General features: G+C 39.0%; 2 protein-coding genes across 2 annotated transcripts; both read right to left on the bottom strand.

Annotated features, from left to right (window-relative positions):
• Positions 1–1,002: 1,002 nt before the first annotated feature.
• On the bottom strand, positions 1,003–14,313 carry stim2a (tromal interaction molecule 2a). Its single transcript, XM_030147480.1, has 12 exons — positions 13,628–14,313; positions 9,470–9,600; positions 8,100–8,211; positions 7,904–8,015; positions 7,657–7,772; positions 6,328–6,505; positions 6,075–6,252; positions 5,781–5,942; positions 4,415–4,515; positions 4,070–4,323; positions 3,776–3,968; positions 1,003–3,395 (listed from the first exon to the last, which is right to left on the bottom strand). The coding sequence occupies exons 1-12, from the start codon at positions 13,749–13,751 to the stop codon at positions 1,880–1,882; spliced, it is 3,177 nt and encodes a 1,058-aa protein (XP_030003340.1). The 5' UTR covers positions 13,752–14,313; the 3' UTR covers positions 1,003–1,879.
• A 795-nt stretch (positions 14,314–15,108) lies between these two features.
• On the bottom strand, positions 15,109–25,131 carry rbpja (recombination signal binding protein for immunoglobulin kappa J region a). Its single transcript, XM_030147984.1, has 11 exons — positions 24,450–25,131; positions 23,620–23,658; positions 23,404–23,499; positions 23,128–23,293; positions 22,584–22,758; positions 22,312–22,449; positions 22,007–22,119; positions 21,729–21,869; positions 20,402–20,557; positions 17,287–17,390; positions 15,109–17,202 (listed from the first exon to the last, which is right to left on the bottom strand). Exons 1-11 carry the CDS (start codon positions 24,467–24,469, stop codon positions 16,857–16,859), a joined length of 1,494 nt encoding a protein of 497 aa, XP_030003844.1. The 5' UTR covers positions 24,470–25,131; the 3' UTR covers positions 15,109–16,856.
• Between the last annotated feature and the right edge of the window lie 47 nt (positions 25,132–25,178).

Below are 25,178 nucleotides of genomic sequence, written 5' to 3'. Positions count from 1 at the left end.
TAATTTTAAACCACGTAAAAGATACATTTCCTCAATTATTTCCTGAAGTATTTTGGATATAAATACTCAAGGCACTGACATTTATATTTGTAAAGAAAGAAGAACTTAATTCCTTCATAAATAATTCAAGCATTTCACATGTGCATTAAAATGCATTCATTTATAAAAACAAGAACAAAACAAAAAAGCATATTACATTTTTCACTTTAGCAAGCAAACTGTTCATGAGCATTTGGCAAATCAAAGCTAAATATATTTCAGTTATATTTAGTGTTTCCAAAGCCAACCTCTAAAATGAAAACCAGTCTTCATTTCAAAACATTTTATGATAATATTCCAATTCATGTCGCTAAATACTGCTCCAGAACTATGGCCGTGTTACACGTTAATGTACAGAATAGCAGAAAGCAAAACCATTCAAAAGCAGACAGCAGTTTCAGGTAATTTACCAGATTAAGATTGTTTTTTTAGATTTAAAGTAACGATATCAAAGATGGCAGTTTTGTTCTCTTTGGCAACCCCTATTGGTGATAAGTGGTAACTTGGACCAGTGTGATGTCATCCAGCATCATCAGTCAGCTGACAGTTGAACCTGTGGCCACGCCCCCACAGTGATTACACTGAGTTACTCACAGTGTTCACTCTGTCAGGTGCACCTTAACATAGAATGGAGTTAGGATTAGTTTCTGTTGGTGTTAGTGGCTAGAACTACATTTTTCAGTGACAGAATCGCTACAGATTGATACAGGCTATATTAATGTTAAGGATAATAATGAAGTGAGTGAACACAGTGCAAGCTTTACATGTGTTTTTTTCTGTAGTCTGTGAAGGCTGCTCCTGAATTATTCAGTCAGTCAATGCCTTCTATGGTATTTTTAGATGTCATACGCATCTGTGAAATTAGACTACATTGGGCTGCACTGTATAACATCCTTGGCAGAGGTACTAAAATTATTACGTGTGATGACAGGGTATTCCGATTACTGTGGTAATGAACGCATGCCACTACTGTCCACAGATGATAATTTTTTTTCTTTTTTTTTTTTTTTTTTTTTTGCAGGAATGTCATCAGAGACAGCCAGATCATACAACTGTAAGACATTCATATAAAATGGTTGATGGGATACAGTCTCAATCATCATAGTATTTTCTCATTTTGACAGACTATTTAACTGAAAATCTTTAAGATAAACTTCAATCATCAATTCAACATCGGCCCACTTTACAGTGAATGTGAGCTCTACTAAAATACTATAAGGAAATTCGCAAAACTATAATTGAAATAAATTCACACCGGATTCATTTCATTTTCTGCATCACGTAACTTAAGATCAGAGGCTAAAAAAATGACACATCACTAAATTAAACAAAATTTCACTTATTTCCTCCCTTTAGTTGATGTATTTTAAACTAAATTCAAGCATTTTCTCTGTTATACAGAAGAGCAGCATCCTTTTAAAAATCATTTAACCCTTTAACCATAGGCCAGGTATTAAATATTATCTATCTAAAATTATCTAATATATATGGTGTCAACCATACGTAAGACTTAACCAACATCAAAAATAATATTCAAATATAAAATATGTTATATTAAAAAATATCAAACTCTTGCAGAGTGTCTTACTTAACACCTTTAGAGGACTTGTGTTTCCAGAATTTTACAAATGCGTCATAATTCTATTTTACCGCTTTAAATATGACTTCAGTGCAACAAAATGACATTATTTATTTAATTTATTCAACCAATGAAATGTTCACATTCTGTACACTATTGGGCCTGAAAATATCCAACCTTTGCATGTTTTTTAAGTACCATGTCTCTACACTGAGGTCTTTTAAATAAATAAACATGTAAGAAAATATTCTCAGCTGGTGGTCAGAGTTTCTGAAGACCACTTTGAACCTTCTCTGGACTTTGCTCACGTTTCTTTTTGAAGAGGTTCTTTAGCTTTAAGGATTTCTTCCCCTTCTCTTTCTCTTTGTTCTTTTCATCTCCAGTCTCTTGGGTTAATGGAGGAGATGGAAAGGCAACAATCATAGGTGGCTCCACCTCTCCCACCAGCCTACTCTGTGGCAGGTTGGGTGTCGAGGCAGAAAGACCTGTTGGAGTTGTAGCCATGGAGTTACAGGACTTCTCTAAGATTCCATCATAGACCAGTTGGCTCAGTGGACCAACAGTAAAGAGATCTGAAGAGGATTTCCATGGCACCTGGGAGGTTGCTGTAAGGTCTGGTTGTCCAATTCGACCTGGATACGAGCTTGATTCGGTTGCACCCAAGTCCTCCCTCATAATCAGTTGTTTAGGTAATTCCATGGAAACATCAACTCTGTCCCAGGAGATTTTCCCTGTGGGTGTATCAATGGAATTGTCACCGTAGTCTCTTGTCATTCTTGGAATTCTCCTTCTGAGAGAACCAGCAGACATCTCATGTTCATCTCTCAGAATTCTCCTATTTGTTGGTGGTTCTATGGCAAACTCCTGCCTCTCTGTTGATGAACAAGTATCCATAAGTGCTTCAAATTTCTCCCTGGGGAGCATCTTTATGGGCCCACTATCAGCACAATACTCCAACTCATCTCTAGATATCTTCCTTGGAGGGTTTCTGTGGATCTCAACAAATTTGTCCATTCCTGCTTTCTTCACAGAGCTGACATCAAGCTGACATTCTCCTTTATTCCATGGAATTTTTCGAGAGCTAGTGTCAAGGGACATTCCCATTGAATCTCTTGTAATTCTTCGGGATACTGTATCAAATGAATGCTCAACATCATCTCGCATCATCTTTCTTGAAGCACTGTCCATTGAAGAACCCATCATGTCTCTTGATATCTTCCTAGGTGTCACATCTGATGGTACTTCTACTCCATTCCAAAGAAACTTTCTCACATCCAGTGGTAAATCGTTTCTTTCTCTGTATATATTCCTTGGAACAGTGTCCATCAGATCACATATGGTATCTCTCTCTGCTTTCCTAGGTGGAAAATCTGCATCCAGCTCACCGGAGAGCACCTTTCTGACTGCAACATCGCCAGGAACATCACTCCTGTCTCTGGATATCTTTCTTGAATTTGCCTCAATCAGAGCTTCATCTTTCAACATCTTCAAAGTTGGGTTTTCCAGAAAAGTATCTGTTTCTTTGTCTTGTGCCATCTTCCCAGTGGCAACATCAATAGAGGCCTCTAGTTCTTCTACAGAAACTTTGCGAATGGGAGACTCAACAGAAGCTTCTCCTTCTTTATTCAACGATTTTGTGGTGGAGACATCTACAAACATTTCAGTTTCATCATGAAAGAGCTTTCGAGGGGCAACTTCAATACCAGGTCCTGAGAACATTTTGCTGAGAGGAGGTGATGTTAAATAATTTGAGTCTGTGTACATTTCCTGGGAATCTCTGTCAATTATAGAGAGGAAAGAAGAACCAGGTAAGGTAGAAGGAAGACAAAAGACGAAATCAAAGATTGTATCAACTTGGGCATAATCAAAACTGAACAGAGTACAGATTGATTATGTTCATTTTTGTTGTTCTCTTAGATTAGCATTTCTTCTTTGCGACAAAGTTAGTAAGCGAGGCTAGCCTGACAGATTCTGACAGATCTGTCAGACCGGTCACCTGATAAAAAGACACGTGCTTACACGTCAGATGACACTCTGAGGAAGACTGCAGACGTAATCAAAACATGTCAGCAAGGTGAAACATTTGCCCTAACTAAGTTCGTTGCAAAGAAGAATTGCTAATCTCCAGTCCAACTAAATGAAATAGAGAAGGCATACTGTTTCTTTAGAGTTTTGCGCAACAGCGACTCTTCCTCATCAAAGCCAGGATAAGGAGCTCGGATTGGAATAAGAAGGTCAGGGTCTGGGGAGATCATTGCAGCTGGTGGCTGGGTGATGACACCAGTTCGACGTGACCGACATATGGTGGAACCATGTGTTCGAGGAGAACACTTCAGTGGTTGGACTGGACCTGAAGAAAGCCAAAAAAATTAACCAATACACCATTGAACCAAACAATTTCCGAACACTCATTGGAATCCACATAAAACTTGAACAGTTCCTATTTTTCACCTGGCATTTGTGGTAAGATTGTAGAGGCAGTTTCATCTAACAGATCCTCTATTGATCCATGGACCGAGCTGTGGCATGAACAAGATGGCTGTTGCACTCGGGGCAATCCTAGAGCAATCGAGTCTGAGTAAAGCTGCGCACTGAGGTTTGCTAGACCAGGATTCTTGATTATAGGAAAACCACAAAGGCGCTCAATCTGCTGCCAGCGATGAAGGCGCTCCCGTAAACAGGCTGTTACTTCAGATAAAGCATTCCTTAGGGACAATACAAAAGCATTAATGAGATACAGGGCATTTTTACTCTGACTGACACAGAATAATAAAAAAGATGACACAGGTAACTCACTTTGCTTCCAGGATCTTTTGATCAACCTGGTCTAGAGAGGAGCTGTGAGCCACATGGAGAGTCCCCAGCACAGAACTCCTCTTCTTTTTGATTCTCTCCGCCTAGAAGAAGTACATGTTGTAAACAGGATCATAGGAATTATACATAGACTGTATAAAACAAGTGGATGTTGCCCATGACCAACAGTTAAGTGGTAAATTTAATGAAACATTTGCGTTAAAGTCATGTTACCAGTGGCAATTTCTTATAGACTGCAAGGGAAGCCCGGCTTCCCCTAAAATTACGAAAATTAAATGGTTAAATATGTATGGTTGTGCTGACATTTCATTGACTACAAATGTGTTAGAACATGTTCATCTCAAGGACGAGTTCGTTCAGAATCAGCTTTATCACAAATCAGTGGACTCGATGTTGTTCACTTCTCATACATTCCCGTTGCGCTGTTTTCTCATATGATCTATGATCAATGCATTTGCCCATAGACACTCAGCGTCCATTCACTTCAATGGGACTGAGTGGAACAGTTTTTTTCATTGCCTCAAAACTGGACGGTAATTGGATAAATGCCATGATGTTGTCCCGCGCCTGGATGCCCGGTGTCTCTCGGGGTGAATGGAGCTGTGGGCGGAGCTTGGCTTGGCTGGATGCCAGGCTTCCACATGCTGATTGGAGGATCAGTCAAAAGGCTGAATCCCGTTTGATTGACAGCTATTTTGAGATATACTCTTTCACTTGACAGAGTTCAGTTTAATACCGTTGCGCATTCTGCTTGTGAAATCGAGAGAGAAACCACTACGAAATTACTTGTTCATGTCTTGCACTGTAAATAAAACACACTCATTGTACTTCCTTTTGTCAATTTAACATAATTTCAGCGTTTTTTTGTTTACTTGATACGATAAGGTCGCTGACCATTTTCTTAAAAAGGAACGGAGGACCGAATCTATGTTTAAATAACTTGACTTTTTTTATGTAAGCCGACAATGAGCTTCCCCTCTCTGAAAGACGAGCAGCCACCTCTGCATGTTACTACCTTCTTAGTGCAACCAGTTAATAACCACTACAGTGTAGCCAAACCTGGTTGAACAGGTGAGTGAGGTGTCAATCAACTTATCACCTTCTACTTGCTATAACATAACATTTATTAAAGGGTCAAAATAAAACCAAACCAAAATATCTCTTGGAAATGTCTTGGATATTTACCTTGTATTTCTAGACATGCGCTGAATGGAAACCAATTGGACTGTGGATTTTTATTTACACTTTAGATACTTGTGCATTAATATCACTTTCAAGCCTTGGTTGGCTTCTCTTGGTGGTATGACAGTAAGCAGAGATTAGGTTAATTATGTTTTTGTCTTAGTACCTCTTCCTTGGCAGTGGCGAGCTGTAGTTCTGCACTCTGTTTCTTTACATTATAGTACTGAACTTCCACCTCATGTGTGACCTGCAGCCATTCCTGGAGAGCCTCTGAAGCTGTCCAGCTAGCCTGCATGTCCTTCTCTGCCTGCTTGAGGGCTCCACGAATCTAAAGGGAAAAGATCAGTTTAATGTCAAGAGATTTCTGACCGTTTTGGTCATGTGTAAAATTGATGAACCATCTAATATCATGTTGTGCCCTTGCTTCTTGTGATTGCTGTGTAGAGTACAGAGCCCCTACCTGCTCCAGTTCTTCCTCTGCATATCGAAGACGGCTGAGCTCAGTGACAGCTCCCTGCCTCAGCTCATGCAGACGGTAGGCTTCTTCCTGGGCCCCCATGATCTCATCTCTCATCTTCTCCTCCAGGTTCTGTTTCTCCTCCGCCACATTACGCTTCTCCTCCTGGGCTCGTTCCAATCTGAATACAGTAACTGAAGTGAGTAACTGAAACAATGTCCAATAGATAAGACAACAGTATCTACACATTACTCACTGTTCCTGTAGCTCTATGAGGCTCTGTTCAGCCCTCTGAAGACTCTCCAGATCTTTCATCATCTTGGTTATGTGGATCTTGCTGGCTTTGTTCTGGGCCTGGGCAAACCAGCAGCCTCCAACTCCCATCACCACCGATACAATAAGCAGCAGGTCTTTCATGTAGTTATGAGGAGGACCTAAAGTGGGATGGTCATTATTATTTTCTGTCCATGATTAGCAGATGATGGCAACCATTTTGAGAATGGATATCGATGGAAGAGGAGAAGGTATGGACATTTACACAGCTAGTCGCTTTACTTGAACTGTTAAACTGTGGCACTGTCTCTTCCTTAGCTACTGAAAAACTACCTGATCTATAAGCTAAAAATTAAAACTCAGAAATGGCAATATAAGGTGATGTTAACTAAAGTTTGTTAAGTTCTGACTCTGCTTATTTAACTTGTTCTATTAAGCATTGCTTCAAACACCACCTTAACTGATAGACACTTGGTTTAATTTATCAATAGCGCTTTCACTCTTGTTTTTACCACATATACAGTTGCATAAAGTGTAACTACAAATGTCCCAAAAAATGTCCCTCCCTTGAATAACTAAGCAAATAGGTATAGGCCTTACACTGGATATTTACTGCAGTGACTTAATTAATATCATTTGCAAAAATGTCTTCAACCCTAACTCAGGGGTCTCCAATCCTGGTCCTCGAGGGCCAGTATCCTGCATGTTTTAGATGTTTTCCTCTTCCAGGACACCTGACGGTCGTTATCAGGCTTCTGCAGACCTTGATGATAGGCTTATCATTTGAATCAGGTGTGGTGGAAGAGGGATACATCTAAAACATCCAGGATACCGACCCTCGACGACCAGGATTGGACACCCCTGCTCTAACTGATGCAGTGAGTAGCTTCTCATTTCTTCAATAACACATCAGTTTGACAGAGAGCATAAAGACTGAACTATGTTTCACTGGAAAAAGGTTGTGTGGTCTGATGAGTCCATATTGACCCTGTTCCAGAGTGATGGACACATCAGAGTGAGAAGAGAGGTGGATGAAGTGATTACCCATCCTGCCTAGTGCCTACAGTTTAAGTCTGTGTGTGTTCAGTAACATTATGGGGACAAAAAATAATGAAATAAATATTGTGATGTTGCATGCAATTAGAAAAATGATGCCACTGCGAATGCATGCTGTGATCAAAGCCAGTCCAATGAAATATTAAAGTGTGGGACTCTTTTTTTTTTTTAGGGGGTAGGTTGTGTATTAAAAAAAAGCCACACAGAATATTGACTTGGATAATTTCTAGAACGATGGATGAATTGTTCTTCTTACGTGTAGGTGGTCCAAAGAGAACCACATCAAGAGCTTTAATGTTGAGTTTCTGTTTGTCTCTCTGGTCCTGAACCCTCAGGTATCCACTCAGGAATGAAGGCTCATTGGCTGCAATCCTGCACATTGTTGTAATAAAAAGTACAGGCTCAGTTTGACAATATAGCACATAACAACAAATAACTTGGTTCTACAGTGAATTGTTTAGGTAACAGCACTCACAGGAGTTACTGTTATTTCATTTTTGTACCTGGGGAGTGTGTTTCCATTCACTTTAATGTCTTTAAAGTTCCTCTCATACTGTGGCAACTCAACAAACTCCTTCAGCCAGCGCAGCACTTCATCTTGAGTCCAATTATGTACTGAAAAGTGGCAAAAAAAAGTTAGACAAATTGGAGTTTGAGCTTTTAGAAACAGTCTTAGTTTCTCTCTCAGTTTTCACACACCTTCAGAAGACTTCCAGCCTCTCCAGAGCTCCTCCACTGTGATGTGCTGGTCTTCTCTGTGCAAGTTGTTATGTTTGTTAGTCTGTTGTTGTTTCATATCTTCAATTATGAACTGCCGAAACAAATAGGTAGAATCAACAAGTGAAAAAAAATACTTTGCAGGCAATTTTAAATAACTATGTAAAGGTTTACAAATTGTGTAGCATAAGCTCAGCACACTGTATCTCCTAACCTAGATGCCAAAAACATATAAGACAACTGGGTCTAGTATGTTTTGTTGTTGGATTTCAGTCTTAGAATAAACAGTGGGTGTTTTAATATCTATTTAGACTGAATAAATGTTAATGTCATGAGTGTGTTTTGGAAACTTTAGTGACTGCTTATGCGTTTGTGTGTCTGTGTTAATCTTGGAATGTGTCCTTGGCTGTAAACTGCGGCTTCTTATGATGGTTGGGAGCCCCTCCCCTGATGTCTCTATAGTAACGGCAACCCGAGCCCCTGGATCCTGTATCCTGGAGCTGCATTCTCTGAGGCCTGAGGCACCCTTGGATTCTGGGTTTACTACCAATGTTACATACGGTTACAGATTCACAGACTTAATATTTTTTAGTTTGCAGTATTTAACTTAACATTCGAAGATGTCAAAAAGCAAACATCACAACAGCACCCTTGCACAGATGCATAAAGGCTCTCAAATTGTGTAAATAAATATTTTTCTATACTAATTCTCAATGTAAGGAATGCATTTTCAAGCCTTATGCATTAGCCCATGTAAACAGCATGGCCATCTTATCATATTTGGCCTCTTAGCGTTTCTTTTTTTTCTGTATAGATTTAGCAGTGTGGGAGATGAAAGAACAATGTATAAAGACATCTTTTGAGAAATATTTTTTCATGAGACATACATTTATATAGTTGCCTGTTTTCACTACTTTGCAGTTTATTGGAGAAGTAAAAGCACAGAGGCAATTGACACATAAATAATTAATGTAGTGCTACAGATTTTTTTTTTTTTTTTTTTTTTAAACATACAACATATCTCCCAAGGAAGCCACGAGTCATTAAATTCAATATTTAACTGAAACAAAGTAGCTGATGAATAACAGTCTTACTTCAAGGAAACTAATACTGTTGAAGTTTGATGATTAAGGTCATCAGCAGTACAGTATTCTATTAGTGCGAACCTATTTTGTCACAGCGCCAAAGGCAAAGTTATACTGTTACTATCCTTGAAGTAGCAGTTGACTCTCCCACCAGCCAGCACACCTGTTGTTGTACAACTCAATCCTGTCTGTTTCATGCTTGGAAGAAAAAAAAAAAAGGATTTGCAAAATTCAGAGAGATTACAGGAAAGAAGATTTTTTTTGTACCTCAACGCTTTCCTCCACCTCAATTCCTCCATCCCGGTCATCGTCCATCATTTCATGGATGTTTCGCAGAGCCTCCAGGCTGTAGCGATCAGCTTCACTCATGCATGGTGGAGTCACTATCATGCATGGGTCTGCATGAGTTAGAAAGTCAAAAACATTGGAGTCTGGCTTTTTTTTTCCAACCACAACACATATGAACATAGAGTGACAGCCATGATTTCACTAAAGAAAACATAATGGCTCCAACATCTTCCTCTCCCTTTTATTTCCTTTCTCTTTCTATCCTGTTTTCCTTTACTAAAAATGATTAAAAACTTTATGATTAGACGAAGTACTTTTGCAGCGTGTGGCCTTTGACCAAAGCATTAGAAAGCGACATGATTCTATAAGAAGCAGTGATAAAAACTAGAAGTTCTGTTGTTGTTTTCACCACTGGACTCAGCTCTAATTAAAATAAATGGAATTTGATTCTGAAATCACAGTGTTTCTTCTGCATGGGTGAGTTTGATGGTCAGACTTATGAAATTATGAATTATGTGATTTTATCATCTTTGTTCACGATTTGTTGATCCATGCAGCTACAGACAACATAAACGTACAGAAAATGGAGGTGATGTGTGGTTTTATGTAGCCGTTTTCTGTCTAAAAACAGAGGTAAGCTAACAGAGCTATAATGTAAACTATCAGCTGATGCGGTCTGTGATAATTATAAGACACAGTGACATTCCAACTATCAAAATAACCAGCTACGAGCTTTTATTTGATGAAGACAACTTGATAATACCCTAATACAGATGTGTGTGTATACAATGAGCTTTATACTTTTTTCAGTGTGTTGATAAGTGATTTGTTGGTGGTTTTCGTGGTTCTGGTACGTGACTTCCCCCTGCTGGTATAAGGAAGTATTTTATAGTATTTGTAAAAGAACTCATGCAGTTCCTCACATTGTTTTTGGCCTGACTCAATCATTCACAGCATTTTCCATTTTCTTTTATATCAAGTGCTATGTCAGAGCCCAGTCTGTCTGTCAGTCCACACTCGAAACCATGTGTTAAAATACCTACGGTTATTTATTTATAACTATAACTGACACCACCTCATTTTCATGCTCTGATTCTATTTTTCCCTGTGGATTTTATGAAGCTACTTTCTATAGTCAACTGCTCAAAACATCCTGATCAAAGACAAAAATGGAAGTGAGAACTAACTAAACATGGCCAACTCAAGTGGGAGTTGTTAGTCTTTAAATCACAGTGTGTTCGAAAGCACAGGGAAGACTGACATATAGCTTTCCGTCATCGTCCCCTGAGTCAAAGCCCATTTTTATCTCAGTGACTTGAGAGTTTTGGTGCTCCAAGAAGCTGAAGGGTCTCAGGGTCAGAGGTCTGTTTCCAAGTAAGCTCTGGTATCAAACACAGGTCCAGTAACTCTCGTCATTTACCATCGCAATGTAAAGAGAAAAAAGCAAAGTGGATGATTCTGGTGCTGGTTGTAATCGTCGATAATGTCAAAAGTAATACCAAAATGTTCCTGTAACTCATCCACATTCAATAAATTCCACACAGGGCCACAAGTTGGATCACTGTAATGCTACAGAGGTATCAAGTGTTTGGAAAAAGTATGAGTTATTTGGCAATGAATACCATCCATCCAATCATTTCCACAATCAGGAGGATGGAAACTACAGAGCACAGTTGTTGATATCTGCTCAGGTTTTTCATAACAGTGACCTCTCAGCTGGATGGACTATCAAATATCACCAGTGTTGATGTCATCTGAACAGTGTGTTGTGACCGTGTTATCTGTGTCAGTGTGTAACCTCTATGGCCAGAGTTCTGATGCATGTGAAGCTGTCACTGTGTTGAATATGGGACTGGAAGACAATGCAGTTAAAGTTTTACTCTGTGAAGTACTTTGAGACAGTTTTTTACATAAAAGGTGTTATAGAAGTAAATTAAGATGAAGTTGAGCTGGTCAGATTTTTTTTAGGTCACACTCATAAAACCCCTTAACCCATATAGACCCAGTGTTACTTTTGTGGCAATTATAAAAACAAATTTTTGTCTCTCTTTAATATTTCTTAAGTGATTTATCACCACTTACTGTATATTATCCTCTGCATTTTACATTTTTAAATGAAAATGAGTTTTTTTCCTATATTAATTTTACTGACCATGTAGATGTTTATAAAAGCTCAGATAAAGTTGAGGGTTATTATATCAGAAATAGAGAAAACTGACAAAAAAGTGACTTTTTCAGCAAATCATTAACTGAACATAAGCCCAGTGTCTCCATCCACTGTCACTGTTCCAACTCCATTGGTTTTACTGGTGAATCAATGTTGTAGAAAATGACAGTGTTTCCATGTTCAATACGGAGCCTCTGAATGTCCAAATGGGTCATATCTGATGACCATGAAAAGATGACAAACTGCATTTTACTCCAATAATTCACATGTATTGATAGGATTAGTGGCTTTCCAGTGGCTGTTTGTGTTTTTATGGGTTAAAATCCTGCTTGATTTTATTTAGAGAATGTAAATTAATGCATACATTCAGATGCAGAAAATGTAAAATAGATGCACCTTTTTTTTTTTTTTCAAAAAGCCTGTTCAGCAGCTGCTGAGCTATTAAGACTGATGATGCAGCTCCACAAATCAAATGACATTACCTTAAAATTAGCCTACTGTATTAACCCATAAAGACCCAAACATCCAAAAACATCTACAGATCTAAACTGTTTAATACCACTTCATCCACTAATCCTATCAATCCATGTAAATAATTGGTGTAAAATGCAGTTTGTCATCTTTTCATGGTCATCAGATATGACCCATTTGGACATTCAGAGGCTCTGTAGTTACTGTGGAAACACTGTCATCTTCTACAACATTGATTCACCAGTAAAACCCATGGAGTTTGATCAATGACAGTGGATGGAGATGCTTGATTTATGTTCAATTAATGATATATTTTGCTGAAAAAGTGACTTTTCCTGCAGTTTTCTGTTTTTGATATAATAACCTTCAACTTTAAACTGTGCTTTTATGAACATTAACCCTTTCATGCATACTGGTCACACAGTGGACAGCTATTCTACAGCTGTTCTCTTGTATATTCATGGATTTTGTTGTTCTTTTCATTGTTTGTTTGTTTGCTTGTTTTTTTTTTTTTTACACCTATCTTTATTAAAATTTTAAGACACTAATATCTATTCTGACATGAATTGGTAACATTATGTAGATCTCTCCTGACCATAAACCCCCAGAATCACAAGCCCTCCCTATAGTTTTCACACAATTTATCAGTAAATACATGTTTCTGTGCATCAAAAATTAAATGCATGGTGTCCAGTTGAGTGGACATTTTTGCAACTTCATGAAAAATAGGTTCATAAGAATTTTTTTCCCCCCTTTTTTTTATGTATTTTTAAAATTTTTAAATTATTTTTATTTTATCATTATTTTTTACATTTATTTTTCAGAAAAAATTTTCAATCGCATTGTTTTTTTCATGACTAAAGAGAAATAAAAACACTCAGGAAAAAGTTTTTGATTAAGGTTCTCATAATTCGTGCATGAAAGGGTTAAATACAGGAAACTATCTGATTTATACTGATAAAATGCAAAATACATAGGATAATATTATTAGAAATGGTGATAAATCATTTAAGAAAAGTTAAATATAGAAAAAAAATTCATTTGGGATCTGACACGAAAGTACTGCTGGGTTTTTATGGGTTAAAATAGCCTCTAATTAAAATAGCCTACATTCAATTCCTTAATATAAAACATGAATAATCTGAAATGATTAAAAATGTTCAGGTCTCACCTTACCCAAGACAAAGATGATTTATTTTATCACGCAAAATTAAGCTGATTCAGAACAGTAATAATAATAATAATAGTAACAATAATAATACATTTGTAAAATAAAATGGAATACCAGACAAACAGACACCTGGTAATCTGTTATTTTCTCCAGTGCCAGTGTGGTGCAGACCAGAATGACACTCTGTCTGCTATTATCAGTGTATTATTAGTGATGACAGGCAACATTTGCACAGATGCAGCGATTAAAGCTGAGAATGACCGCTTTCTAATTCTGATTGCGTGTCTGTTTGTTGGCAGGGCGGAACATTCAGCCCTTCAGTACGTACCTGTCGGATCAAACCCTGCGCTCCCTCCAGGGAACGTGAATCCGTGCAGGTCCCCGGCGCCTTGCGCAACGACGAGGAATGCCGCAGGGAAAATGATCAGCAACAGAGGGGAGAGTGGCAGCATTACAGACGGTGGAGTCTGGAAAATTAGTGTCCAAAGCGGAAAACTCGCCTCAAAGCATAAAGAGGGGGGAGAAACAGCATCAACTCCCGTTAAGAAGGCACCTGTGTCTCTTTACGCGTGTGTGAAACGATCTGTGTTACTATTACGGGTAGCGCCGGAAGTGAGATGTGATCCCGATGATTCACTTGAGAAACTGGATTAGTCGAAAAGGAACTGCACTTACAGATAAGCCCCTAAAAAGCAGAAAAACACCATCAAAAGTTTGCATTTGTGATTTGCAGAGTTGTCCATGTATTAAGGCTGTGCGTAAAAGTTCTCCAAAAGTAGTAAATCTACCTTAAATCCTCTCAAAGTCTTAAAAAAAGTTAAAATAACCAATACTTGTTTATTATTTATACATCCGACTGGGAAGCCACAAAGGAGCACATCGTAGTAACCAGTCTTTTCAGGGCAGTGGAGGTAAATTAGGGCTGTAATCCGGCTCAGGGTGTCGTGTGCTGGCTCTCAGTCTGTTTATATAATAAAAGCCAGCAAACCGGTCCAGATCCGTGTTCCGATCTCTCCTCTGTCCCCTCTTTTCCCAACAGTGATGATTTAGAGATGTGACGTTCTTCTGCGGAACTGATCCCCCCCCCCCTCCCTCCCTCTGTCTAAACACTTTACTGTTTCCTCACCCACTCCCCCAAACCAAATATGTACATGGAGGGGTGGGGGGTCCAAATCCCCAGTTTGCTTTGAGATTTGAGCCTCTGACCTTAATGTGCAGATTTTGGCCTTAGATCTGAGTGAGAACCATAATTTAAGATCAAGAGGTTCATGACAAGACTAGCAGGTGACAGGTCATGACATGGGCAGATTGTCTGAGTTGACAGTTGTATCCTTGTTCGCAGATCAGTGTTTGGATCTGCAGCTGTTGATGGGGTTTATGACAGTGTCTATAAATAGCCCTAACATGGACATGGACTTGGACATGTCTGTGCTGGAACACTCTGACATAAAAGTCAATCGCCTAAAATGACAATTATGAGTAGAAATATAAGGAGTAGGCCAGACAAACACACTGCAGTACAACACACGCACAGATACAGACACACAAAGTATCAGAGTCAGGTTTCGTTCTAGCAATTTCAGCTCCCAGTTTAAAAATAGCAGCGCAGATTTGACCTCTACCCTGTACAGCATGCCGAAGTAGAAAACTGTCCACTAAGACCACAGACCAATCTGCATATGCACATATATATATGTGTATGTAATGATTCCTTTTCTGTGTTCTGCAATATGGGAACAGTGATTTTTTAAGAGAATATCAATTCAAATGTTCCCAAATACTGTTAAATAACCAAAAAGTGCCGCTACATACTTTCAGTTTGTCTTTATTAATGACCTTTCTCTGAAGAACATTCATAAATTGATTCATGTTTAAAGGGACAATGCAAGACTAAAAAAAATAATGGATTATTACAAAACAAGATTAAAATTCTGAACACAAGTGGCATTTTTTTCAGGAGTGTCATCATTGACCAGCTTCTGCAAAAATGATCCTTGGACTGGATTAATGAAAGGTGCCTTGACCTACTTTGACAGAACTGAAGTAAAATAAACATCAGGTAAAATCAAGTAATGATGTACTTGCAGTATTCAGCTGCATCAAACCATCTACAGTATAATGACAGCAGAGAAAATACTGATAAGGAATGAAGGCATTGTGAACAGATCTAAATGTATAATGCTGAAAGACAAATGGCAAGGGCACGGAAAAAAAAAAAAAAAAGTTATTAAAATTTGTCATTCAAACTTCTAATTGGCAATAGGGTTGACAATACACATTATCATTACCCTTAAAATATTATGAATACGGAAGAACGACAAGCATTAGGATACAATGAGACACTTGAAAAAGACAATCTGAAAATAACCATGATTTTAAAGGCACTAAAACCTGAAAATGTTTTAATTTTACATGTTCATCCTACTTAAGAAAGTGGGCAGAGGCAGAAGACAACAGGATTTTTCTTCTCCCATGTTAACACTTATTGAGTTATTCTGTTCTGATTCAACAAGGCTGCATCCGGACACGACTCAGCAGAGCGGCAGGTGAACTGAGCGGCGAGCGCTGCAGCATTTAAGGCAGAGATGGTGTTAAAGCTCTTTTTGTGATGCTTTTGCTCAGTCCCAAAAGGAAATTGAGGCAACCCTCTGTACAACAAAACACAAACATGCTGTGTACATGCTTAAGGTAACAGTACAAAAACAGCAAACTGATTAAAAACGTTGGTGCTTCGTATTCGAGAATAGGCATGTTTTCACTGCCTTCTTTCAAACCTAGTCTGACTTTTCCCCACTAGGATACTTAATAACCGATTAGTAAGCATGTAATTGACTATCTAGTTCCACAACACGCTAGGGAAGATTAAAAAGGAGGAGGAGCTACTGTCAGACTATCAGAGACATGCCCACCATTATCACCCCAATGAGACAAAAGCCTAAAACGAGCCAACAATAGGACAAAATCTATTTGGTAACAAAAGTGAAGCTACTATGCAGTATCATACAAAAAAAAAAAAAAAGTGTCAAAATGTACCTCGATAAAAGCTTATAAAATATAATATGAATAAAATAATATAATAAAATAATATTCCTTGGTCCGTAAAAACTGTTTCTTTTACAACAGAATTGTTCCCTTGCACACGATCGGTAAGTTAACAAGCTCAACAAGACAAACATGACCTTAACAGATAGAAAGCATACTGATGATAGCTCTAAAACCCACACACATAAAAAAACAAAAAAATACAAAAAAAAAAAAACACAAACAAGATGGTTAATTTACAGAGAGTGTGAGAATTAAGAGACAGACTCCTCTTTTTTATTTTCTGTCCAAGAACTGCTGAGTGGTGCTTTGGACATACCCATAATACTCCACAAGAGGGCGCTAAAGAGGCAGATCTGTTAACCCATGTGTTGTCCTTGAACTTGTCTTCTTTTCTACATTTGTGTGCAGTGCTTCACAGGTCCATGAGCCTCTTTGGAAAACACATACACACATTTAGTCACTCAGTCTTTCATAGCACACATACAGAAAACCACACGCGCAAACGCCTTTTACTACGACAACAACGACATGGATGATGCCCCTGATGACATGCCCGAGTCACTGCTGAACGCCCCCTGGCTCTCTCCAAGCCCGCCTAGTGAGGAAGAGGACGACGGCGATGAAGAGGATGCTGGTGAAGATGAAGAAGTGCTATGCGACCGGAGAATGGCCCCGGTGGCGCTGCAGTGGGGTCTGGGCCCTGGTTCAGGAGTGTAGGTGAAGGTGAGGGCAGTGGCGTAGATGATTCCATCATTGCGGACGAGCGTAACGGGGACCTGCACCGGTTGTCTGACCCAGCGCCAGCCCTCTCTGAAGGCAGAAATGTCCGGCACCACACACAAGACACTTTCCCCACATCTTCCAAAACAAGACATATGAAAGAAGGTTTGAACACTTGCGGCGTAACAGAAATGAACACATAATGGATCCAAACGTGTGTACCTGTACATGGTGTCAGCCTCCACATCTCCAAACCACACTCTGAGGTTAGGGGTGAAGTTCTGTCCGGTCAGCTCCAACATGGCCACATCCCCTCCACCATTCAACTGAACAGAGACGAAAACAGGGAAAACTTTAGTCAGGGTTCCTACAGGTTTCTACAAGTTAAATTCAAGACTTTGTAAGGCCTTTATAAGAGGACTTACAACAGAATTTAATGCCTATTTCATGCCCATACAGGCAAAAATTTGTGACTCCTAAAATTTAGGAAAACATATTTATTTACTCCATTGTCTTGATTTCCACTGTTCCAAGTCATTTCTCACCAGGGGGTGGAAAGTTAGCAATAACTGGTTCCTAATTTCAATATAAATCATCAGATTGGAAAGGGTGGATCTGAGTCGACTAACGTTAGTTTCTTTTCAGCCTGGATATTTCCCAGACACATTTAAACACAACACAGACAACGAGTTTATGGCAACATAACTTAAGATCTACCATATCAAATTTAATCCCTTTTTTAAGGTACTAAATGCAGATTTGTAAATTCAAGACTTTTAAGACTTTTTAAGACCCTAAGAACCCTGTTTAGTGTCTGCACAGGTCACCACCTAATAGTATTGAATATCAATGGCCAAAAGGTGGAAAAAGTGCACGCATTCTTTCCTCAAACAAAAGTCCAGCAACTTATGTAGAAAAACAAAATGACTTTTTAGGACAGAGTTACCAGTTGTTTTCTGTGCAAAGCTAACTGAACACCATAGTCTTACACCATAGTGATAAATAAAGCCTATCGTCCATATGATGTGAATAAAACTGTCACTAAATGTACTGCACATTAACCTCACTGACACGTGCACTTCTGTTTATAATACCAGCAACATAACTCAGAACATTCTGATGCCTTTTCTCCACAGTTCAGTCTATTTATTTTCTGTTTTGCGTTATTATATCTCCACATTTTCATCTTCTGAAGTTTGTTGTGTGTGATATGCATCACTGCATACACTAAGGGATTATTTCTTCTATGTATGATACTGCACCTCCTTTAGACTGCAGTTGGTCTTGATGTTGGGAAGGCATACAATGATGCATCAAAGAAAAAAAAAAAAAAAGCTAATTCCTCTCAAGAGAATTAAAACTAAAATAATGAGCCTGTTTTTAAATGTGAGAAGAAGACAGTAGGGATACTTTTTAATTAAAACATAGGGATTAAAAGTAAAAAGTCAGACAGAAAGTTCAGAGAGTTCACATTCCTGAAAGTTCTACTAAAAGACAAAATGTGTAATATTTTCCAATAATAATACAGAATCACACAGGACAAATCCTTCTCAGTCATCACTTCTGAACATCTGTCAGTGTGTTTACCTACAGAGACCCTGCCCTCTTCATGTATTACTCTTCATATATTTCCCCCTTGTTTCACTCTGATTAGTTGGTTTCTGGGTAGGAACTGTGAGTTTGTACCTCCAGCCAATGACTGCCTCAACCAGTGTGAACAGAAGACAGTCAATTCACATATTATGCTGTTCTCACTGACTGCAATACTCTCTGTAGTGCAGTTCTGTCTGAGAGGTCAAGCTGGGCAAAGAGCACAGAAACCTCACAGACTGTTACCTGGCTAAAGCCATGTTTGCTGACATGAGGTAGGTAATATACTGTTGGGTTTTTACCTTCACAAATTATAAACATGGCAGATTTGCATGGGATTAAGACTGCTGATGAATTATTACAATTTACCAAAGGTTCAAAGGTAAAGCTTGTCCCATGCAAAGGTGGGAAATTCAAGCTCCATAGAGTAAAAGTCTTGCCATGTATTTGTTCCAACCACTCACTGAACCAGCCAATTTGGATGAGCACATCTCCTCATCTAGGTAGACTGAATAATTAGTGGAATCACCTATGTTAAGTGAACAGGTAGAACTAATACATGACAGGACTTTTACTCTATGGAGCTGGGATTTCCCACCTCTGGTCCATTGTGAATAAAGTATTACACAGATGTGTCGCTCGAACTCCTATCAGACAGACTAAAAGCAAAACTTCCTTATGGAGTCCGTCATGTTTATATGTGATGTAAAACAAACTGCTATCAAACAGTCCATTCCACTACTTTTTTCACACTACAACCACTCACTTCCATGTTCACTATTGCTTGCTTTACCACTGCTACTCTCTCCCTGATGGAGGACTGAAGTTCTAACCTACTGTACATCATTTACCTTTTAGTTAAGTGAACAGATGACTACCTGTTAGGGATGTAAACAACTGTCAGTTAATTGCCCTTGTCGACCTGTCCACATCTGTCTGAAGGCTGCCGGTTCGTCTGCACTGCGACGCCGTGGCTGGGATAGCTGGTCATCGAACCAGATCATGGCGTTGATGAGTTAGAATGTCTTTATGGACATGGTGGAGGGAAACACAAACCAGCCCGTCTGTTTGTGAGAGCGGTACACCCTCGACTAAATACGCGCACAAATGTGGGGTCGGTATCAGAACGTTTTCCCTGGAGGTTGGTCCAGTCCACGGTCAGTGAGACAGAAGTTGAAAGCATCCTCCAGGCTCCTGATTCGGACCACAGGTATGTCAAGCACTTACAAAGCTTCAGGAGGTGCGGAAAAGGTAAATGAGCGAAAAGTTTCACTTTCACTTCTGTGGGGGCAAGGACTGCACCACCCTGTACCCCATAGTATTAGAAGTAGGACAGAAAGGGACACACGTGCGTGGTTACCAACCAACACGTACGCATCCCCCGGCCGTGCTGTGCTCGTGCGAGTCAACCCCCCCGAAACACCCCCGTTACACACCGCCACATCAACAGATGAATTCCACAGGACTGTATCCAATGGTTCAATAAATCAATCATTTAGGAATATGACATGCTTTTTACATCAAGTATATAAACAATATTTAGCTTTTAATCTTATAGACCCTATTGAAAAAGAAATTCAGATTCTCAGGAAAATCGCCGCTTATCAATTAATCGTTAATCGGTCGATAAGGGCAACCAACTAACGATTAATAAATTAATCGATAATTTGCATCCTTATTACCTGTTACTTCCTACCTCAACTACTGATATAAAGGGATACAGAAACAGAAAAGGTTATTTGTATACCTGCAAACTTTCCACGACAGGGACAGGTGTGACTGGCGTGGGGACAGGCCCCATGCCCTCATAAAAGGTGTACTCTGCCTTGTCAGTGCTAATGATAGTCCAGGAAGTCCCGTCATTAATTATCTCCTTGTTTGTCTCTTTGGAACACGGTGTAGCCTGAAAAAAACAAACAAAAAAAAAATAAATCAGTGTCAGTTCTTCTTCCCACTTTCATATCATCCTTGACGGTGATACTATGGGACCAAGGAAATGCTTTGTAACCACAAGGACAGAGATTTTCTCAAGTTGGAATGCTAACACCTGTTTTCTACAAGCAGAAACTACATACTAGTGCTATACCAGCTCACATAACACTCTTTAAAAGGGAACACACACTGCCCAGGTGAAAAGGAAAAAAGTCCCCACCTGGATTGACCTAAGGATATAGTAAAATCCTTCCACTGGATAATTACTACAGGGATGAATGTTTCAGCTATAACAACCTTAACCCTATCTGATTCTCATGTCTTAAACAACCATCAGTTTGATAGAGTGTAAAGACTGAACTATGTTTCAATAGGAAAATGTCATGTGGTCTGATGCGTCCAGATTGGCCCTGTTCCAGAGTGATGGACACATCAGGGTGAGAAGAGACGTGAATGAAGTGATTACCCATCATGCCTACTGTCTTTTTGAAAAGTTTGAACAACAACCTGTTTAATCTGCAGATGAATTTTTCTAATATGAGCCCAACTCCAGATGTATAGAGTCTGGTTTCAACCAACTCGATACGTAAAGTGTCATGAGATAACTTTTGTTATGATTTGGTGCTATATAAATAAAATTTGATTTGATGTATTCATCAAACACTGTTTTCTAGTACACTACCAGGCAAAAGTTTGGACTCACCTTCTTATTTAAATGACATGAGATGGACCACAGATGGCCAACAAGAGCTCAGCATCATTTGGAACTCCTTCCAGACTTTTGGAAAACATTTCAGGTGATTACCTCATGAAGCTCATCAAGAGAATGCCAAGAATGCACAAAGCAGTAATAAAAGCAAAATGTGGCTATTTTGAAGAATCTAAAATATAAAACATGCTTTGAGTTTTGTCACACCTTTTTAAACTACATAATTCCATATGTGTTCATTCATAGTTTTGATGCCTTCAGTGAGAATCTACAATGAAAATAGTCATAAAAATAAAGAAAAACCAGGTGAGTCCAAACTTTTGCCTGGTAGTGTATATAATATTTGCAATACAAATAATCTCATCATAACCAAATTGGTGTTACAGTCACAACCAGACTATTAAAAATGAAAAGCCACATGTGTGAAGCAAACCTGGAACTGGATGATCCTTTCCAGTGAGAGACAAAGATACATTCTATCTGTATCTTTTAAGTAGAAGGCACACTTGTGGAGCTGGGACACAGGGTCATCTGCATCCAGTAATGCATTCTGCTTGTCTACTTTGCGAATGACCTGTGAAATTAAAACAAACACACCATCATTACAGATATACAAAAACACTATATATGAAAATCAAAATAGGCGTTACATATTTGAAAACACTGTACAATTAAAAACTTCCAAATGCAACCACGTTAACTCATACATACCAGTCTGGGCAGGGCCAAGCCAGTGACAGAACAGACCAGTTTGACTGTCTGGCCATAGTGAATGTAACCGTCTCTCACAGCAAACTCCTCTCCTTCAGACTCATCATCATCCACTAAACAAAAAGAACAGATAAGATAATGACATGATAAAAACAATCCTATCAAAGTGTCTGCAATTCCTTTATATCTATCATAATACTAACTGATGGCTACAATTAAAAGAACAAACAGGTCAGACAAAGGTGATAAAAACATTCAAGCTGTGAATGAATATATAAAACAGACATATCAAATGAGTGACTCACAGAGGTGGATATAGAAGGCACCCCACTGTTGGGAGCTGGCATGAAAGTTTCCTCCCTCCACATGGAGATACCTGGTACTAACCGTCTGGGAACGCAGACGATTAAACAACGCCACCTTAGTCCCTGAAGCTATACACACTTCAGATGAGGGAGTGAAAAGTAACAGTGAGATTAAAAAGTGAAACCAATATATCAAGTTTTCTCTGAATCATAGGCAGGATATAATAAAAGCACTGAAGTGTGCATGAGTGTTGACACATTCCAGCACTTACAATCTGCGTTTTTCAGGGACTGCTTCTTTTTGGAGGGTTTGGAGATGACCTTTATCCTCTTACTGAGAAAGACCCCTATGTTGGCACTGTTTCCGTACAACATCTTTACGGAGAGCATGAAGTGTTTCCTTTTATCAGAATCACTGATGTACAGTGTCTTAGCCGTGCAGAAGTGCTAACACAGGAAAAGACATGGGTTAGTTTGGTTTGTTTGCATCTGTGTGTTTGTCCCCGTTTCACTTCCCTTAAATCTTCCTCTGAGAATAAAGTCATCATTGAGGAGGGTGTAAATAATAGTAGGTATATTGTGAGGATTTCTAGAAAGGTTTGAAGTAATTAACAATATATATAGTCAAACAGTGAACAGAATGAAGTGTTAATTTCTTAATTTCTTCTCACTGTTACTGTACATAGTTGTATATGGAGAAGAAGAAGCTTCAGCAAGCATCCTGTTAGTCAGATGTATGACTGAAGTAAGGTACACGTCTCAGCTCAACAGAAAACACATTCTGTGCCTTGCTATTATAAATGAAAGTGTACTCACCTTCCCCTCCAGATTGAGTTGCTGCATCTCCTGCTCACTGTTCCCTATTCCAATGAAGGCACATGGCTGAGCCTCCTGCTCTGTGCAACCTTCTTTCTCCATATTTTCTAACTTCTTCTGCCAGCCGCTGCCCAGTAGATACACACAAGGTGGTGGGCAGAAAAACCTAATTGACAATAAAAAAAAAAAAAAGAAAGAAAGACATCATTATATAAAGGAAGACCTGAACTATTCTGAACTGTTAATGCATACAGCTTTTTCCAGCACCACACTAACCTTTTCTCATTGCCGTATGACTTTTGTGCCACTTTTGCATGTAAAATGAGCACTGTTTGATCATCTTTCTCCTTCAAGTAATTCCTCATTGCCTCCCTAAAATGTAGAGGTATGTTTGTTAACAGAGAAGAGCACTTTTCTGGTTCATTTTTCTTTGACTTTTGAAGTCTGGTTTTTCTGTAACTGATGCTGTCAGGGGTTAATGATTTTCTGTACCTTGTCAAACGCTGAGGCTGAGGTCGCTCACCAAACTTCCTGCAAAATAAAAACACCAGGGTGCAATGTGTTAACACGTGGTTTCACTGCAGGATAGTAATGATTCATATCTATCAGAAACAGCAGGATTGAAGACATATGAAGAACAATGCATGGCAAAGTGCACAAAGTCTGGGTTTTCACTGTGACGAGAAACAACACGGATGACAGACTCAGTGGGTTGTTTTTCAGTACTTGTAAAGGAGCAAAAACCTACAAAATGTAATGGTTTAGATTGAGACTAAGCAGTATTTTAGGTTAACATCACAATGGTGCATGACCAAACCACAGTAAGAACTGAGTACTTTCTTTTGTGGTCGTTTTGTGTCACTTTAACTCAGGCAACTTACACTGAGTCATAAACCACTACAGCGGTGAAATGTTTGTAGTAGTGTGTTTCTTATCATAACACATGACTGAGGTCTGAGTAGTTTGTAGGTATTACACTGTACTTTACATGGTGAGTCGAACACTAACATATGTAAAAGCAAAGTAATCAGTTAAAACAAGTAGAAATCGGTTTGTCAAAAGAATATGTAAAATAATGTGAGTTTATATCGTTGCGAACAGATAAAGGCAGCGAAAACTGACGATACTATGAGGAATAGTTTGGAACAACTGACCCCACATCAAGTCACAAAGTAACACAGCGTGGGGTCAGTTTACAGAGGCAAAGGCAGTGGGATTAGCACCCACAACCACCTCTCAAAAGGAGACAGAACGGCCACGCTTTAATACAACACAATACAACTTTTTTACAATAATGTTATACTTTACATTTCTGCACTTACCCCGTAACAACGGGCGCCATCTTCCAAATAACTCTCCCCCCCGAAAAAGTCCAACAATCGCGAGATCCCTCCCCCAGCCCCCTCACCACAGCCAACGGCACAACAGAGAAACCAGACTGGAAGGAAAGAAGGAGAGAAAGAGGGGGAGGTGTGACGGGGCAAACGGGTGAGAAAAGGGGGAGGGAGGGCCGGCAGGCAGAGGGCAGACGCCAAAACAACAGGCGTGGGAAAGTTCCTTATTCACGCGAGAACGGAAAAACTCTCACAATAGACATGAATGCAAGATACCTATTCTATCGCGAGATCAAGAGGCACCCTCACAAAATGCTTTTTTCACAAGGTACCCACACTGTAACTAGATTCCCACGCCTGATTGTGCAATAAAGCAAGCTACACCTCTCTAGCTGAGCAGGGAAACACAGCTAGAATATATATCAATGTGTTCAAGAAAAACTGTACATGCCCTGTGTCTATTCCCATATGATCTTATATATTTATCTGATATTCATATATTGTATTATAGAGTTTCAGTGCTAACAGCCATACTTGTCCTTAATACAGATAAACTGTAAACACCTTCACAACTCATTGTGCAATGCTGATCAGGCTGTGCGACAATTGCCTCTTTTTAAATTTGTTTTTATTAATTTTTAATGGTTTTATAGTATTTTCATATTTATGCTATTTTCTCTTCACACACCTAAAGGACAGCATTATCTATTTTGTTGT

Source organism: Sphaeramia orbicularis, chromosome 1 (assembly GCF_902148855.1).
Source record: "Sphaeramia orbicularis chromosome 1, fSphaOr1.1, whole genome shotgun sequence".
NCBI lineage: Eukaryota > Metazoa > Chordata > Actinopteri > Kurtiformes > Apogonidae > Sphaeramia > Sphaeramia orbicularis.
This window is presented reverse-complemented; position numbering and strand designations above follow the sequence as displayed.

Bases quoted from the DNA above. Each gene is read 5' to 3' on its own strand.
- rbpja (XM_030147984.1), bottom strand. From the start codon at position 24,469: ATGGCGCCCGTTGTTACGGG. The intron at 22,120-22,311 runs GTGAGTCACTCA...CTTTTTGTTTAG, and splicing joins TGCCTTCTATATCCACCTCT to TGGATGATGATGAGTCTGAA. The intron at 21,870-22,006 runs GTATGTATGAGT...TTAATTTCACAG, and splicing joins GCTTGGCCCTGCCCAGACTG to GTCATTCGCAAAGTAGACAA.
- stim2a (XM_030147480.1), bottom strand. From the start codon at position 13,751: ATGCTGCCACTCTCCCCTCTGTTGCTGATCATTTTCCCTGCGGCATTC. The intron at 6,253-6,327 runs GTGAGTAATGTG...TACTGTATTCAG, and splicing joins CTCATAGAGCTACAGGAACA to ATTGGAACGAGCCCAGGAGG. The intron at 3,969-4,069 runs GTGAAAAATAGG...GGCTTTCTTCAG, and splicing joins AATCTTACCACAAATGCCAG to GTCCAGTCCAACCACTGAAG.